The sequence below is a fragment of the Dama dama genome, chromosome 25 (genome assembly GCF_033118175.1).
Source record: "Dama dama isolate Ldn47 chromosome 25, ASM3311817v1, whole genome shotgun sequence".
NCBI lineage: Eukaryota > Metazoa > Chordata > Mammalia > Artiodactyla > Cervidae > Dama > Dama dama.
In genome coordinates this window covers 64891494-64906058 of record NC_083705.1, presented here as the reverse complement: position 1 = coordinate 64906058, position 14565 = coordinate 64891494, and the positions used below count along the sequence as shown (strand labels likewise).

At 40.8% G+C, this 14565-nt stretch overlaps 1 protein-coding gene across 1 annotated transcript in view; it reads right to left on the bottom strand.

Annotated features, from left to right (window-relative positions):
* Positions 1-14565, bottom strand: part of DNAH5 (dynein axonemal heavy chain 5) — a 314041-nt gene that overhangs the window by 163385 nt on the left and 136091 nt on the right. Inside the window, exons 31-35 of the mRNA XM_061129706.1 lie at positions 13338-13501; positions 11289-11445; positions 5874-6086; positions 4039-4263; positions 2472-2644 (exon numbers count right to left, since the gene is read on the bottom strand). Coding sequence (XP_060985689.1) covers positions 2472-2644; positions 4039-4263; positions 5874-6086; positions 11289-11445; positions 13338-13501 — 932 coding nt within the window. The remainder of the gene's footprint in view (positions 1-2471; positions 2645-4038; positions 4264-5873; positions 6087-11288; positions 11446-13337; positions 13502-14565) is intronic.

Here is a 14565-nt window from a genome sequence, read left to right as displayed (position 1 = left end):
CCCCTGGAGGAGGGCATGACAACCCACTCCAGTATCCTTGCCTGGGAAATGCCATGGACAGAGGAGCCTGGCGGGCTATAGTCCATAGGGTTGCAGAGTCAGACACAACCGAAGCGACTTATCTGATGAAGCAGGCATAGCTGATCTACTTTATTGTACAATAGAAATTAACACAACATTATAAAGTAACTATACTATACTCCAATGAAATTTAAGTCTTAAAAACTGATTTTGAGGAGTTTTGATGTGAACACATAAATGGGAAGGAAACCAGAGCTTTGCAGTAGGATTTCCTGCCTGGAAGCAATTACGGCACACTGTACATTGATGAGAATGATCCAGTAGAAAGTGAAAATGAATGATGCTCCCAGAGACAAAATAGCTGCATCAGCAGAGGCGCTGGCTTTGGATGACAGCACAAAATCCATCCATAAACCAAGAGAGGGAGTGGATGGCACAAGGCCAGGTCCCTTGGTTGGCAGACGTGACGAGGAACGGGTGCAGGTCCTTTTATCTTCTCAGTGAAACAGGAAACGAGGACTTGGGTAGAGAAAAGAAGAGAGGGAAAGGTTTGAGGTTTGAAAGGACAGACGGTGTGAAATAATTTTTACAGGTATTTCAAGGAATTCTCCACCTTTTGTCACTATTCACCTCTGCACTTCAAAGAGGAAAACTCCAAAGGAACGTCTGACAGTATCCAGGGGAAACCGCCTTTGATGAGACATGAGAAGGAATATAGAGCATGAAGACAAGATAACGTGGGGGAAAGGACACAGCGAAACCTCCTGCTACCCCTCCATCCTCTGGTGAAAGTGAGCATTTCATTTGGTATCATGACAGAGCAGAAGGTGCAATCTCGCAAACAGGGTTATGATGTCAAACTTTTACATTTTGTCTGACCATATATATATATATATATGCATGCGTGCTAAGGTGCTTCAGTCATGTTCAGCTCTTTGTGACACTATGGAATGTATCCCCCAGGCTCCTCTGTCCATGGGATTCTCCAGGCAAGAATACTGGAGTGGGTTGCTATGTCCTCCTCCAGGGGATCTTCCCGACACAGGGATCAAATCCACGTCTCCTATGTCTCTTGCATTCGTGGGTAGGTTCTTTACCACTAGCACCACCTGGGAAGCCTATATGTATATATATATATATACACACACACAAACACACATGGCCTAACATGTGGGATCTTAGTTCCCCAATTAGGGATTGAACCACACACCCCTGCATTGGAAGTTTGGAATCTTAATCTTAATCACTGGACCACCAGGGATAATATTTTCAATCTAATAGCCCAGAGGTTCACCCTGTGAAAATGACTGATATTCAGGTCAGCTTCTTTTTAAGCCAAATGTTGATTTTAACACTCACCCATTTGGTCCAAAATAAGTATCAAAGCATCCCTGAACAGCACATATACAATGGGTGGATGTCATCAAGTTCAAATCAGACTATTAGCCACGGAGGAAGGACTTCTGGAGATAACCTGGTTCATCTTATAGATGAAGAAACCGGGTCCAGAGAAGCTACATGGTGGCTCTGGCTAAGACAGCGGTTAATTACAGGCAGAGGGCAGGACAGTCAATGTCCAGCCCATCACTTCTCACCAGTGCATGCATTCACACTCAGTCATGCCCGGCTCTTTGCGACCCTATGGACTGAACCCACCAGGCTCCTCTGTCCATGGAATTCTCCAGGCAAGAATACTGGAGTGGGTTGCCATTTCCTACTCCAGGGCATCTTCCTCTAAACCGGGAATCAAACCTGCATCTCTTACGTTTACTGCACTGGCAGGCAGATTCTTTACCACTGAGCCACCAGAGAACCAGCATTCACATTCAATTTCTTTCCTGCTTAAAAAAAAAAAAAAAAAAAAAACACCTTTATTGCCTCTGTAATGATAAAAGTGCCACAGTCTCCTGATGCAGCCCTCAAAACCCATGGTGATTTGCACTTGCTACATAGCAATGAATTCACTTTTTTTTTCCTTTGATGTCCACTGAGGTCATTTAGGGCTTTCCAGGTGGCACAGTGGTAGCGAAATGGCCTGCCAATGCAGGAGACACAAGAGACATGAGTTTGATCAGGGAAGATCCCCTGGAGGAGGAAATGGTAACCCACTCCAGTATCCCTGCCTGGAAAATCCCATGGACAGAGGAGCCTGGTGGGCTGCAGTCCCTGGGGTCACAGAGAGTCAGACAAGACTGAGCAACTGCGAAGCGGCAGCAGAGGTCATTTAAACTTAGCTTCTGTAAGATGGAAGGCAAAGGAACCAAAGTCTGTTTCGGACACAAACCTCCGAAACCCCCCGTGAAGATACATGGGTAAAGCTCAAAACACTGAATTTCAAAGAGTTTCGTGTAAAAGAGGCCATCAGTCAAAATTGCTGTGTACCCGGAGAGAATGAAAATGTGGGAAATAGGGGAGAGAGAGGCTGAGGAATCATAGAATCATTCCGTCACCTGTCTGTGAGCGGCGTTATGACAAGCCTGTCAGTGCAGCCTAAAAATTCATTCTGGTAGGTGAATGGCACGTCTGTGATGTGAACCATCATCTTGTCAGAATCTTCGTTAAAATAAAACCTGCACTGTTTCAGCCACTCAAAGTCCGAAGGGCTCTTGATATGCATGTGACACTGAAATGCAGAAGGTGTATATTAAAACCGAGAGGAGAACCATTCATTAACTATTCACATCAACATCCAGGTAGATCAGAGTGTGAAGTGATGGGACTCAGAGACAACCCAACTGGTTGGGAGATGTCAACTACATCACCATCCAACCCATTCATTTATTGATCAGCAAAAAAAAAAAAAAAAGATACTTTCAAAGATATGACAAAAGGAAAATTCAAGAGAAACCCTTAATTGTGCCCCTCAATTTAAATAACATGATCTATTTTTATAGTAAGATGCTCATATCTTAAATTTCATTCTTCAATGCCCAATGCCAAGTCCTAACCGTGAAATAATCTATGAAAACCGCTTTTGGCTTACCAAGATAGAACTAAACAATCCCATCAGGGAAAAAAAAGTCATCTCTTCTGGTAATAACTAAGTACATTGTTGGGGGTTTTATAATCCATTAATTATCCTCGCTAGGATTTGAAGCAGGCCAAAATTTCTAACATCTAATTGGCAGGTTATTGCCCAGCAATGCTTCTGTATGAAATTTTTTAGCCAAAATTTTAACCTACTTTAATCTTTTTTTCACAAGTAAGAAATCTAAAATTACCCTGAGCCCTTTATTTCTCAGAAAGGTCTACAGTGTGCTTAACTATTAGGAGAGGAGATTAGCACATAACAGGCTGAATGTGCCACCTTTGTTTCCATTACATCAGAACCAACCTTTCATAATCTTTTTTACATAATGGGGTGAGACACGATCCAGAAAATAATTATGAAAATAAGAGCTTCATGCCTCTTATCTAATGTCATATTTTACAGCAGAGGGCAAATTTCATTTCACATTTCCTATTCTCTACAGCTACCGAACTGTCTTTCTCATCCCTGCTCTTTCTTTAAAGGCAAAAGTCTGCATGACAACTGAATGTCACAAACTATATGAGGAAAGACCATTTGCAATCAACAAATGTAGCAAAACTTGTTAAATATGTGATTTATGTTAATAAAAACCCTTAAAACTACTAAGCAGTTCTACTAGTAATATCATTTATTATTTCTGCATCAAGAAATTAGTCATCTTCAATTTAATAACCAAAAGAAGCATAAGACAAGTGAAAGTTCTTGATGACACTGCATGACATTTCATCATTAAAAATGATCACGTAAAGAATTTCAAAATAAAGTCTAATTGCCTCCATAACACCTTAGCTGAGACCATCAGAAAATGGCTGAAATTTCGGCTAAAGACTGAAAAGAAAATCTGACAATTTCTCTTCAAAAAGATGCCTCTTTGCCTGAATTTTATCTTTTCTTTGAATTCATTCACACTATTCCTGGTGGGTAAACACAGATAATGTCTAGTATTTGTTCTTCTGTATATGCCACAGCATTTATAAAGCACTTACCAGGTCATCAAAGATATCTCGTTGGTGCACATGAATAGTAATCAGAGTCTCATATTTAACTCGTTCCACGGAACTGAGGTCCTTGGTTGTCATGTCTATCAATGTGTTCAGTAGCTCCAGGAAAGACTCATTGGTTTTCTGCATGATTTTTTTATCAAACTTGGCATTTCTAAGGGCCTCTTCAGAATCCCGTGTCCATATCATTTGAATTCCTAATAATCCAACCTTATGGAAACAGAAAAAGTTTTATGAGTGTTATGGCATATGAATATATTTAAATAGAAATTACAACAGTTGTGATTATTATGCAAATGTCAATCCATCCTGTATTATACCAGCTTGACAGGTTGCTTCAAAACCTATGGAAACTCTATGCATATTGTTTACCTGACAAACATATACAGCCTCGTGACATGCCTACAATTTTTTTCTCCTCATTTTAAGTCATCAGTCAGTTCAGTTCAGTTCAGTCGCTCAGTGTCTGACTCCTTGCCACCCCATGAACCGCAGCACGCCAGGCCTCCCTGTCCATCACCAACTCCCGGAGTTGACTCAAACTCATGCCCATCAAGTCGGTGATGCCATCCAGCCATCTCATCCTCTGTCGTCCCCTCCTCCTCCTGCCCCCAATCCTTCCCAGCATCAGGGTCTTTTCCAATGAGTCAACCCTTCCCATGAGGTGGCCAAAGTATTGGAGTTTCAGCTGCAGCATCAGTCCTTCCAATGAACACCCAGGACTGATCTCCTTTAGGATGGGCTGGTTGGATCTCCTTGCAGTCCAAGGGACTCTCAAGAGTCTTCTCCAACACCATAGTTCAAAAGCATCAATTTTTCGGTGCTCAGCTTTCGTCACAGTCCAACTCTCACATCCATACATGACCACTGGAAAAACCATAGCCTTGACTAGACGGACCTTACTTCTCCCTTAATAGATTTTAAAGTTACTGACATGGAAAGAATATGTTTTCAATGTACTTTCATCAAACCAACAAAGGGTTTATACATAGTAATCACAAAATCTTTACCGATCACATCACTAAGGAAACATCATTTTCTGTACTTTATTGCTGAAACCTATGTCTCATTTTTCTAGTAAAAACACACTCAGAACACTTTATGATTTGTGTACTAAAGAAATTCAGTAGGAAAAAAATATTTTAAATTGAAGAAATTATATTCACTCCCACTCCTTTGCTGCCTAGCATGTAGAATCATTGGTACCATCTTTCTAGATTCCACATATATATGCATGAATATGTGACATTTGTCTCTCTTCCTGACTTACATCAGGAGAGGGTGGGTTGCTTTGAGAGAATAGTATTGAAACATATACAATAACATATGTAACAGAGATAGCTAGTGGGAGTTTGATGTATGATGCAGGGCACCCAGAGCTGGTGCTCTGTGGAAGGATGGGGTGGGGAGGAAGGAAGGATGGGGCTTCAGGAGGAGGGAACACGTGTATGCCTATGGCTGATTCATGCTGATGTCTGGCAAAAATCATCACAATATTGTGAAGTAATTACCCTCCAATTAAAATTTTAAAAAGAAAAAATAAATACCTCTTACATATTAAAAAAAGAAAATATATCAATATTTCTATAGCACAAATATATATATCTATAAATATATATGTACAGATATAGATACATAACAGCAACAATCTGTAGTTGAAATCTTTAAACTCATTTATATTTAACAAATTCTTATGAAAATCTCAATATTGTTCTGGAGTTAAATTATAGTCAGTTGTGTCATTTATAATAGACAATGTATAAGATCTAAAATGACACTTCTGTTAAAAAAAAAATACTTTCCAATTTCAATACACTGACCTGAGCAGGGAAGGAAGAAAGAAATTCAATCAGTTGGAAACCTGTTTCTTGAATATTTGCTGCTGCCTGGCGAATCACAAGATGTAATGAGGCCTGAGATTCCTCCAGGAGAGAATTAAGCCAAACTTCCACATTGCCCTCTGCCATCACGGGTTTATGCAATTCAACCGTCTCACCCTCTCGAGAGGAAATTGACAGAATGCGATCATAGATCTGTGTTAGAAGCCCAAGAAAAGCTATATTTATATAAAGAATGAATTTCTCCATTGCCCTCTTGTCAATGTTATCCTTCCTGTAGAAATTTAAGCTATACATTATAAAATAAAAGAAAAAGTATGATACAAATTCAATTTCAAAACAATTTTTTCAAAAGATAGCCATGAAATCAAAAAGGGAATACTAAATCAATTTCAAATATACTCTATGCTTAAGAGGGAAAATTTAGTTTTGTAAGAGAAATATTCAATACAAATGTGATAATCAAAAAGTCTCTAAAGTTTCCCCAGATGAAACGAGACTCTGAGAGACAGCCATCCATACCACCAGCTTATAAAGTCGACCTTAGCAATCACCTGGCCAAAATGATCCATGCAAACATCTCACATGGTGATTGCAATTCTACACTAAACATTATGCTCTTTACAGAGGATGTTGGTTGCACATAATATCTTCTAATGCAAACCCAGCTCCTAGTCTAGTGATATCACTTGCATTTCCATGCAGTACAGCATGATGAGAACGTCTGCAGTATTTGGAGTTCAAAACACAGCTCAGGTGATCTATCCACTGACCATCCGGTGTTGGAAGACAGATCTCTGAGACCAAACTTCCTGTCTCCAATTAGTCATTAAAAATAATGCCTGTTTTACTTTCCTACTCACCTTACCGGCCACTCATGCCAATTAAACAATATAGTTGGCCCTCCATATCCACGAGTTCCAAATCCAAGAACCCAACCAACCTCTAATCAACAATATTTGGGAAAAAAATTCCAGAAAGTTCCAAAAAGCAAAACTTGAATTTGCTACATACTGGCAACTATTTACACAGTATTTACATTATGTGGCAAATAATCTAGGGACCATGCATTGTTGCTGTTCAGTCACTTAGCTGTGTCTGATTCTTTGCGACCCCATGGACTGCAGCATGCCAGGCTCCTCTGTCCCCCACTATCTCCTGGAGTTTGCTCAAATTCATGCCCATTGAGTCATTGATGCTATCTAACCATCTCATCCTCTGCCATCCCCTTCTCCTTTGGCCTTCAGTCTTTCCCAAAATCAGGGTCTTTTCCAGTGAGTCAGTTCTTTGCATTACATGGCGAAAGAATTGGAGCTTCAGCATCAGTCATTCTATTGAATATTCAGGTTTTTTTCCTTCAGGATGGACTGATTTGATCTTCCTGCTGTCCAAGGGATTCTCAAGAGTCTTCTCCAACACCACAACTCAAAAACAACAATTCTTCAGTGCTCAGCCTTCTTTATGATCCAACTCTCACATTCATACATGACAACTAGAAAAACCATAGCTTTGTCTATACAGACCTTTGTCAGCAAAGTGATGTCTCTGCTTTTTACTATGCTGTCTAGGTTTGTCATAGCTTTCCTTCCAAGGAGCAATGCATAGGTATATTCAAATACTACTACATTTTATATAAGAAACTTAAGCCTACATGAATTTTGGTATTCTCTGGTGTCCTGGAACCAATCCTCTCCACAGTTACCAAGGAATAACTATGATGCCAATTATAAAGTAAAGGCAACTGTTTGTTTTATTTTTATTCTCTAATAAATACAATATTGTTCCCTTGGGCTCAGATTTAGTCTGCATTAATTAAATGCTCCTTGGTTGTCCACAGAAGTTATCTACCAAGAAGCTAATGAGCCTTGAGTTTCAGGGTCCCTCCTTGCACAGACCCTGCTAGGTCCTGAATATAAATTTGTATTTATAATCTTGTAAAATTTAGGATCCACAAAACCAGGATCAACTCCTCATTGTTAGAAATCTTATGGCAGAAACAGCAACAAGAAAAAAAAAAAGCAACGCTACTTATTTTTAAGAAGTAATTGCTATGAACAGAGGTTGAAAATGAGGAAGTTACAATTATTTTCAATGTACAATCAGACAATGAGAAGCTTTGCTTTGCTAAAGTCCTGGGGCTAAAGCAGAAGGATTTGAGCAAAACAACAAGCAGAACCTCCCAGGTAATTTGAACCCTTCATTCAACCCATAGATCCAGTAGACCTACAAGAAACATTGATTTTTTTAACCATTCAGTCTACACTGTCTCCTCTCAACCTCCACTGATGCCTTTTGTTATAACAACTCAGCCTTTTCCATCCTGACTTTGCAATCACTTTCAACACTGATTTCCTTGCCCACCCTCGCCCTCCCGCCCCTGCTCCCCGTTCCATTCCAACTCCTACCCTGACACAGAAGATCTTTCTGAAACACAAATCAGGCCACTTCTCTGCTGAAAACCTCTCCCACCTTTTGTTACGTCCATGATGAAGTACGTTCCATAGTATGATGCACTTGGCCCTTTGGAATATGGCCCATGCCACTTTCTCCTCCTTTCTCTTTGCTCATCAGCCTGTGTTGTGGGTTCAACTGTATCCTCCAAAAATATATATTGAAGCCTTAAGCCCTAGTAATTGTGAACAGACCATGCATGGCATCCACTTAGTCATGTCCAACTCTTTGTGACCCCATGGACTGTAGCCTGCCAGACTCCTCTGTCCATGGAATTCACCAGGCAAGAAAGAATACTGGAGTGGGTAGCCATTCCCTTCTCCAGGGCATCTTCCCAACTCAGGGATCAAACCTGGGTTTCCTGCATTGTAGCAGATTATTTACTGTCTGAGCCACGAGGAGGCCCCGAGTACCTGTGAATGAGACCCTACTCAGAAATAGGGTGGTTGCAGATGTAATCAAGATGAGGTCACCTTGGATGGCAGTGGACTCGAATCCAATAACTGGCATCCTTAGAAGAAGGAAAGCTAGATGCAGACACACAGGAATAAAGTCTCGTGAAGACAAAGGTGGGGATGGAAGCAGTGTGTCCACAAGCCAAGGAACACCAAGGATTGCTGACCAACAGCAAGACTAGGAGACAGGTGGACCCTCCCTCAGAGCCTCTGTTAGGAATCAACCCTGCCAACATCTTAGTTTGGATGTCTAGCCTCTAGAAGCATGAGAGAATAATTTTCTGTTTTAATTCATGGAAGCCCTAGGAAAGTAATACACTCCTAACATACCCACACTTCTGACATCCCAGGCTGCCCATACCCCAGGGCCCTTGCACTTGCCCTTGCTCTAAGCAGAGGTCAGGGATCCCTTCCCCACCTGACTAATATGTTTCACTCCCCTTCAAAAAATCAGTTCAAACGTCATGTTCTCCTGCAGGAAGCCTTCTGGTATATCCCTTACATGCAGGTTAGGGCTCCCTGACAGGCATTCCCATGCTTGTACATCACATGAACACATGCATGCATGCTATGCTCAGTCAGGTCCAACTCTTTGCAGCCCTATGGGCTGTAGCCTGCCAGGCTCCTCTGTCCATGGGATTCTCCAGGCAAGAATCCTGGAGTGGGTTTCAGGAGCTGCCCTGGTTGCTCAAATGGTAAAGAATCTGCCTGCAATAGAGGAGACCCAGGTTCACTCCCTGGGTCAGGAAGATCCCCTGGAGAAGGAAATGGCAACCCACTCCAGTATTCTTGCCTGGAGAATCCCTTGGACAAAGGAGCTTGGTGGGCTACAGTCCATGGGGTTGCAAAGAGGCGGACATGACTAACCGACAAACACATGAACACAGCAAATCAAAAATACCGACAGTTTAATGGCCAAATTTCTCTTGAATGTTGTGCTGCATAAAAACAGCCAAAGTATGGGTTGCAATATATTCTTCCTTGGGACCCCAGGACTGACATTATGCCAGTGAGGGGTTAAAAGACTGGCTTCTAATGGCTCCCAAGAATCCACCTGCCAATGCAGGGGACACAAGAGACACAGGTTCAATCCCTGGGTCAGGAAGAATCCCTGGAGAAGAAAAGGCAACCCACTGCAATATTCTTGCCTGGAATATTCCATGGAAAGAGGGGCCTAGTGGGCTAAAACCCATGGGGTGGCAAAGAGTCAGACATGACTGAGCACACACATGCACACAATGGACTAGCTCTACCGCTGCAGGAGCTGAACTCTGCAGACCCCGCCAGAGCACGAGTTCCCTCAGGGTGGGATATTCCCTCTGTTAAGCACAATATCCAGTCTATGGTATTTGCTCAACAGATATGAACTGCACTCTAGGATGAACAAATAAATACTACTGAGGTTTGTATGAAGCACCATAGAGGAGCTGAATATGTTCTCTAGCTGGAAGGGTCACTTTTTAGGGAATTTGGGGTGAAGGGGTGAATTAGATAATCTCTTCTAGCAGCTGTGCAAATGTAGTTTTCCTCACACTGAATGACTTCTTTTGGGTCTCATGAATGTCACCATTCTTGAAACTTATTCAGAGTGTTTGAAAAAAAGAAAGAAAAGTTTTCAGTGGAGCATGATGGAAAACATAGAGGATCATTATATCAAAACTGTCCAAAGCTTCATTAAAACAATTAAATCAGGGAATTTCCTGGTGATCCAGTGGTTAGGATTCAGTGCTTTCACAGCCATGCTATGGGTTCAGTTACTGGTCTGGGAACTCCCACATGCCATGCAGTGCAGCCATAAAATAAAATAAAAATAAAATAGATACGGACATAAATGTTGACTATTCACTGGAAGGACTGATGCTGAAGCTGAAGCTCTAATGCTCTGGCCACCTGATGTGAAGAACCGACTCATTGGAAAAGACCCTGATGCTGGGAAAGATTGATGGCAGAAGAAGAAGGGGACAACAGAGGATGAGATGGTTGGATGGCATCACCAACTCAATGGACATGAGTTTGAGCAAGCTCCAGGAGGTAGTGAAAGACAGAGGAGCTTGGCATGCTGCAGTCCATGGGGCCGCAAAGAGTCAGACACGATTTATCAACTGAACAACAACAAAGATAAAATAAAGTAGTCAAACAACTGTGGCAATTCTGTTCAGTCAAAGCACTATTTGATAAACAATTATTAACAGCTTTTTTTTGCTTTGTCAAATTTCTAAACAGTTAATTTGACATGTAAAGCCATGAATGCTACATACAAAGCATTCCTAATCAGATTTAAGCTATTTGTTATTCACATCTATCCTTTAGATATTAAAATATCACAAGGTCTGAAGGCAAACGGGGCCCAAATGTATCTTTTTAGTCATTGGGTGATGTTTAATGGAGAGGGAAGTAATCCTTAGTAAACACTACTGGGGAGCTATTTAATAAAGACAGTTGAGATTCCAGGATATGTAAATCACCGGCCAGCAAAGAGAATTAGGCAAACCTTTTCATGGAACTTGACGGTCTTAATGTTGTCGAACACATTCAGTAAATGGGCTTGTATCGTGTGTGGGTCTGATGCCTGCCCCAGAATCTCCAGGAGAGCGGGGTCCGAGACGAAGAAGAACCGGGGAAAGCAAAGTCGTTTTTTCTCCAAGTATCTAAGTGGGGAGGAAAAGGTAAACTTCACAAACACACAAAACAAGCCTTTCTAGGAATATGTTAATCTGGATGGACACAGGGAAAAGACTCTGAGAGAAACTAATTTTCCCACGCAATGTTTTTGCATTGTTCTGTTTTCATTTCTTTTGTTACCAACTTTGCCAAGTGGGATTCCATATTTGATTGGGAGACTGTTTTTTTCCAGAACTGATTAAATTTCTTCATTTTTCACAAATATAATGCATATACTTGACTTAACCTGGAAATTTTTGTACTTTGTAGAGGACAGGAAAAATTACACACAGGGAGTTTTTTTTGGTTTTGTGTTTGTTTTGTTTGCAAATGTCATGCTATGTCAGCTAAAGGCTGACAATTCCAACTCTTAGGGTTGTATCCTTTTATTTTTTTGTTAAATTTAGCTGTGCTGGATATTAGTTTCAGTACACAGGATCTTAGTTGCAACATATGGGATCTAGTTCCCCAACCAGGGATCAAACCCAGGCCCCCTGCATTGGGAGCTCAAGAGTCTTAACCACTGGACCACCAAGGAAGTCACAGGACTGTATCTTAAAAGAATCCAATGAATCAGTCGCTGAAGCAGAAGCAAAATCCAGCTACATGGAAGGAAGGGTTTTGACTCTGTTCTCTGCCTCCAGGAGCTACAAAAACCCAGTGAATATTTTTCGTTCTATTCATCACCCTACTTTTGCTGCACTTTTGTTTCTATATTTAACATATTTCTACTTCAGTGATTTTATCATGATTAACCAAAGAGTGAGAAAATTATTTATTACTCTTGGAATTCATCCAGCCTCCACATACATCACTGCAGATGTGTCTGCATATATTGACAGGTATTAGATTGGGCTCTTGTTTTTGTATAATCCTGATTGCTTGTGTATACTACACAGTTCATCCTGTTCTTCAGTCAGTTAGTCAGTTTAGTCATTCAGTCGTGTCCAAATCTGTGATCCCATGGACCTCAGCACACCAGGCTTCCCTGTCCTTCACCCACTTCCGGAGCTTGCTCAAACTCATCTCCAGGGAGTTGGTGATGCCATCCAACCATCTCATCCTCTGTCATCCACTTCTCCTCCTGCCTTCAATCTTTACCAGCATCACAGTCTTTTCCAATGAGTCAGTACTTTGCATCAGGTGGCCAGAGTATTGGAGCTTCAGTATCAGTCCGTCCAATGAATATTCATTGATTTCCTTTAGGATTGACTGGTTGGATATCTTTGCAGTCCAAGGGACTCTAGAGAATCTTCTCCAACACCACAGTTCAAAAGCATCAATTCTTTGGTGCTCAGTTTTCTTTATGGTCCAACTCTCACATCCAGACATGACTATTGAAAAAACCATAGCTTTGACTAGATGGACGTTTGTTGGCAAAGTAATGTCTCTGCTTTTTAAAATGCTGTCTAGGTTGGTCATATCTTTTCTTCCAAGGAGAAAGCATCTTTTAATTTCATGGCTGCAGTCACCATCCATCCTCTCAGTTCTCTATCTTGTACTTAGTTGAGTTTAATGAAATAATTTGCTTCTTCAGATCTTTATCCAACAAAGATATTAAAAAAACAGGTATATTCATTTTAAAAACAATGAAAATATTTTTCATTATTTTTCATTATATGTAGGAAAATATTTGCAAGATCTTGTCCCAGTGATGGAAGAAGCTGTTAATCTTATAATTTCAACATCAGAGAAAATCAATTAATAGTAATTCATTGGAGAGTGGATAAAGCTCCAAAAGCTCAGTTTTATCTATGCCACAGTGTTGGTCATGAACAAAGTCTAAGCAAAAGGAAACCAATAGGCTAATTCCATCTAGTTTCTCTGATCCCTTTCATCTATAGGATGCTAATAGCCTTCACAAAGCCAGTGAACTTACCCAGTAAGGGATTTCTGGCAGATTTCCAACTGGTCCAGCAAGTGTGGTAACAGCTGCCCCAAGGTCTCATCTCCAACACAGCACTGAACCACACTGGGCATCTCATGTGCCCGAGTCATGATCTTCACCCAAGATTTATCGATATTGGAAAAGCGCTTGGCTTCCTACAAGAACAAGGTAACAAGGCACACTCAGACACATCTGTGACCTCAAGGATAGAGTGTTTCACATACCTCCCTCTAAGGCTGGACTTCTGACCAGTCTGGATATCTGCATACACCTGAAATGTCATATGTGCTCTATTTCAATTCTTCCTGGGCCTTTTGTACCATAGCACCCCTTCAAGTATGGATATGAGAGCTGGACCATAATGAAAGTTGAGCACTGAAGAATTGATGCTTTTGAACTGTGGTGTTGGAGAAGACTCTCAAGAGTCCCTTGGACTGCAAGGAGATCCAACCAGTCAATCCTAAAGGAAATCAGTCCTGAATATTCATTGGAAGGACTGATGCTGAAGCTTAAGCTCCAATACTTTGGCCATCTGATGTGAAAAACTGACTCCTTGGAAAAGACCCAGATGCTGGGAAAGATTGAAGGCTGGAGAAGGGGACGACAGAGGATAAGTTGGTTGCATGGCATCACAGACTCAATGGACATGATTTTGAGGAAGCTCCGGGAGTTGGTGATGGACAGGGAAGCCTGGTGTGCTGCAGCCCATGGGGTCGCAAAGAGTCGGACATGACTGAGCAACTGAACTGAACTGAACTGATCCCTTCTTAAATAAGAATCTTCAGCTCAAACCTGGGACTGACATTATGTTAACTGAAAACAGAAAGTAGATATAAAAATAATAATACAAGATAAGATAATCTGGGAGAAAAGGACCTTCCCAATTGTTTTCAATTATCTCCAAATTAAGTGAATCTTATGCTTTTCAAGCTTTCTAAACTGAGCATTGAATCATTTGTGTATTTAGAAAAATGGACATTTTAAAATTTTATAATTAAAATTAATTATAATATAAGCTTAATATTTTGAAATATTTTTGAATAGACTTTTTTTGGGAAAAATGGAAAATGTAGAGTTTATTTTGAGAGAGTAGGAATACTTTTTATTTCTTAAAATTTTCTGAATTTTACCAATGAGCACATATATCAAATATGAGACCAAGAAACTCCACCTAGCTCCTCCAACATTATATGTGAAAGTTTCCATTATTAAGTCCAAT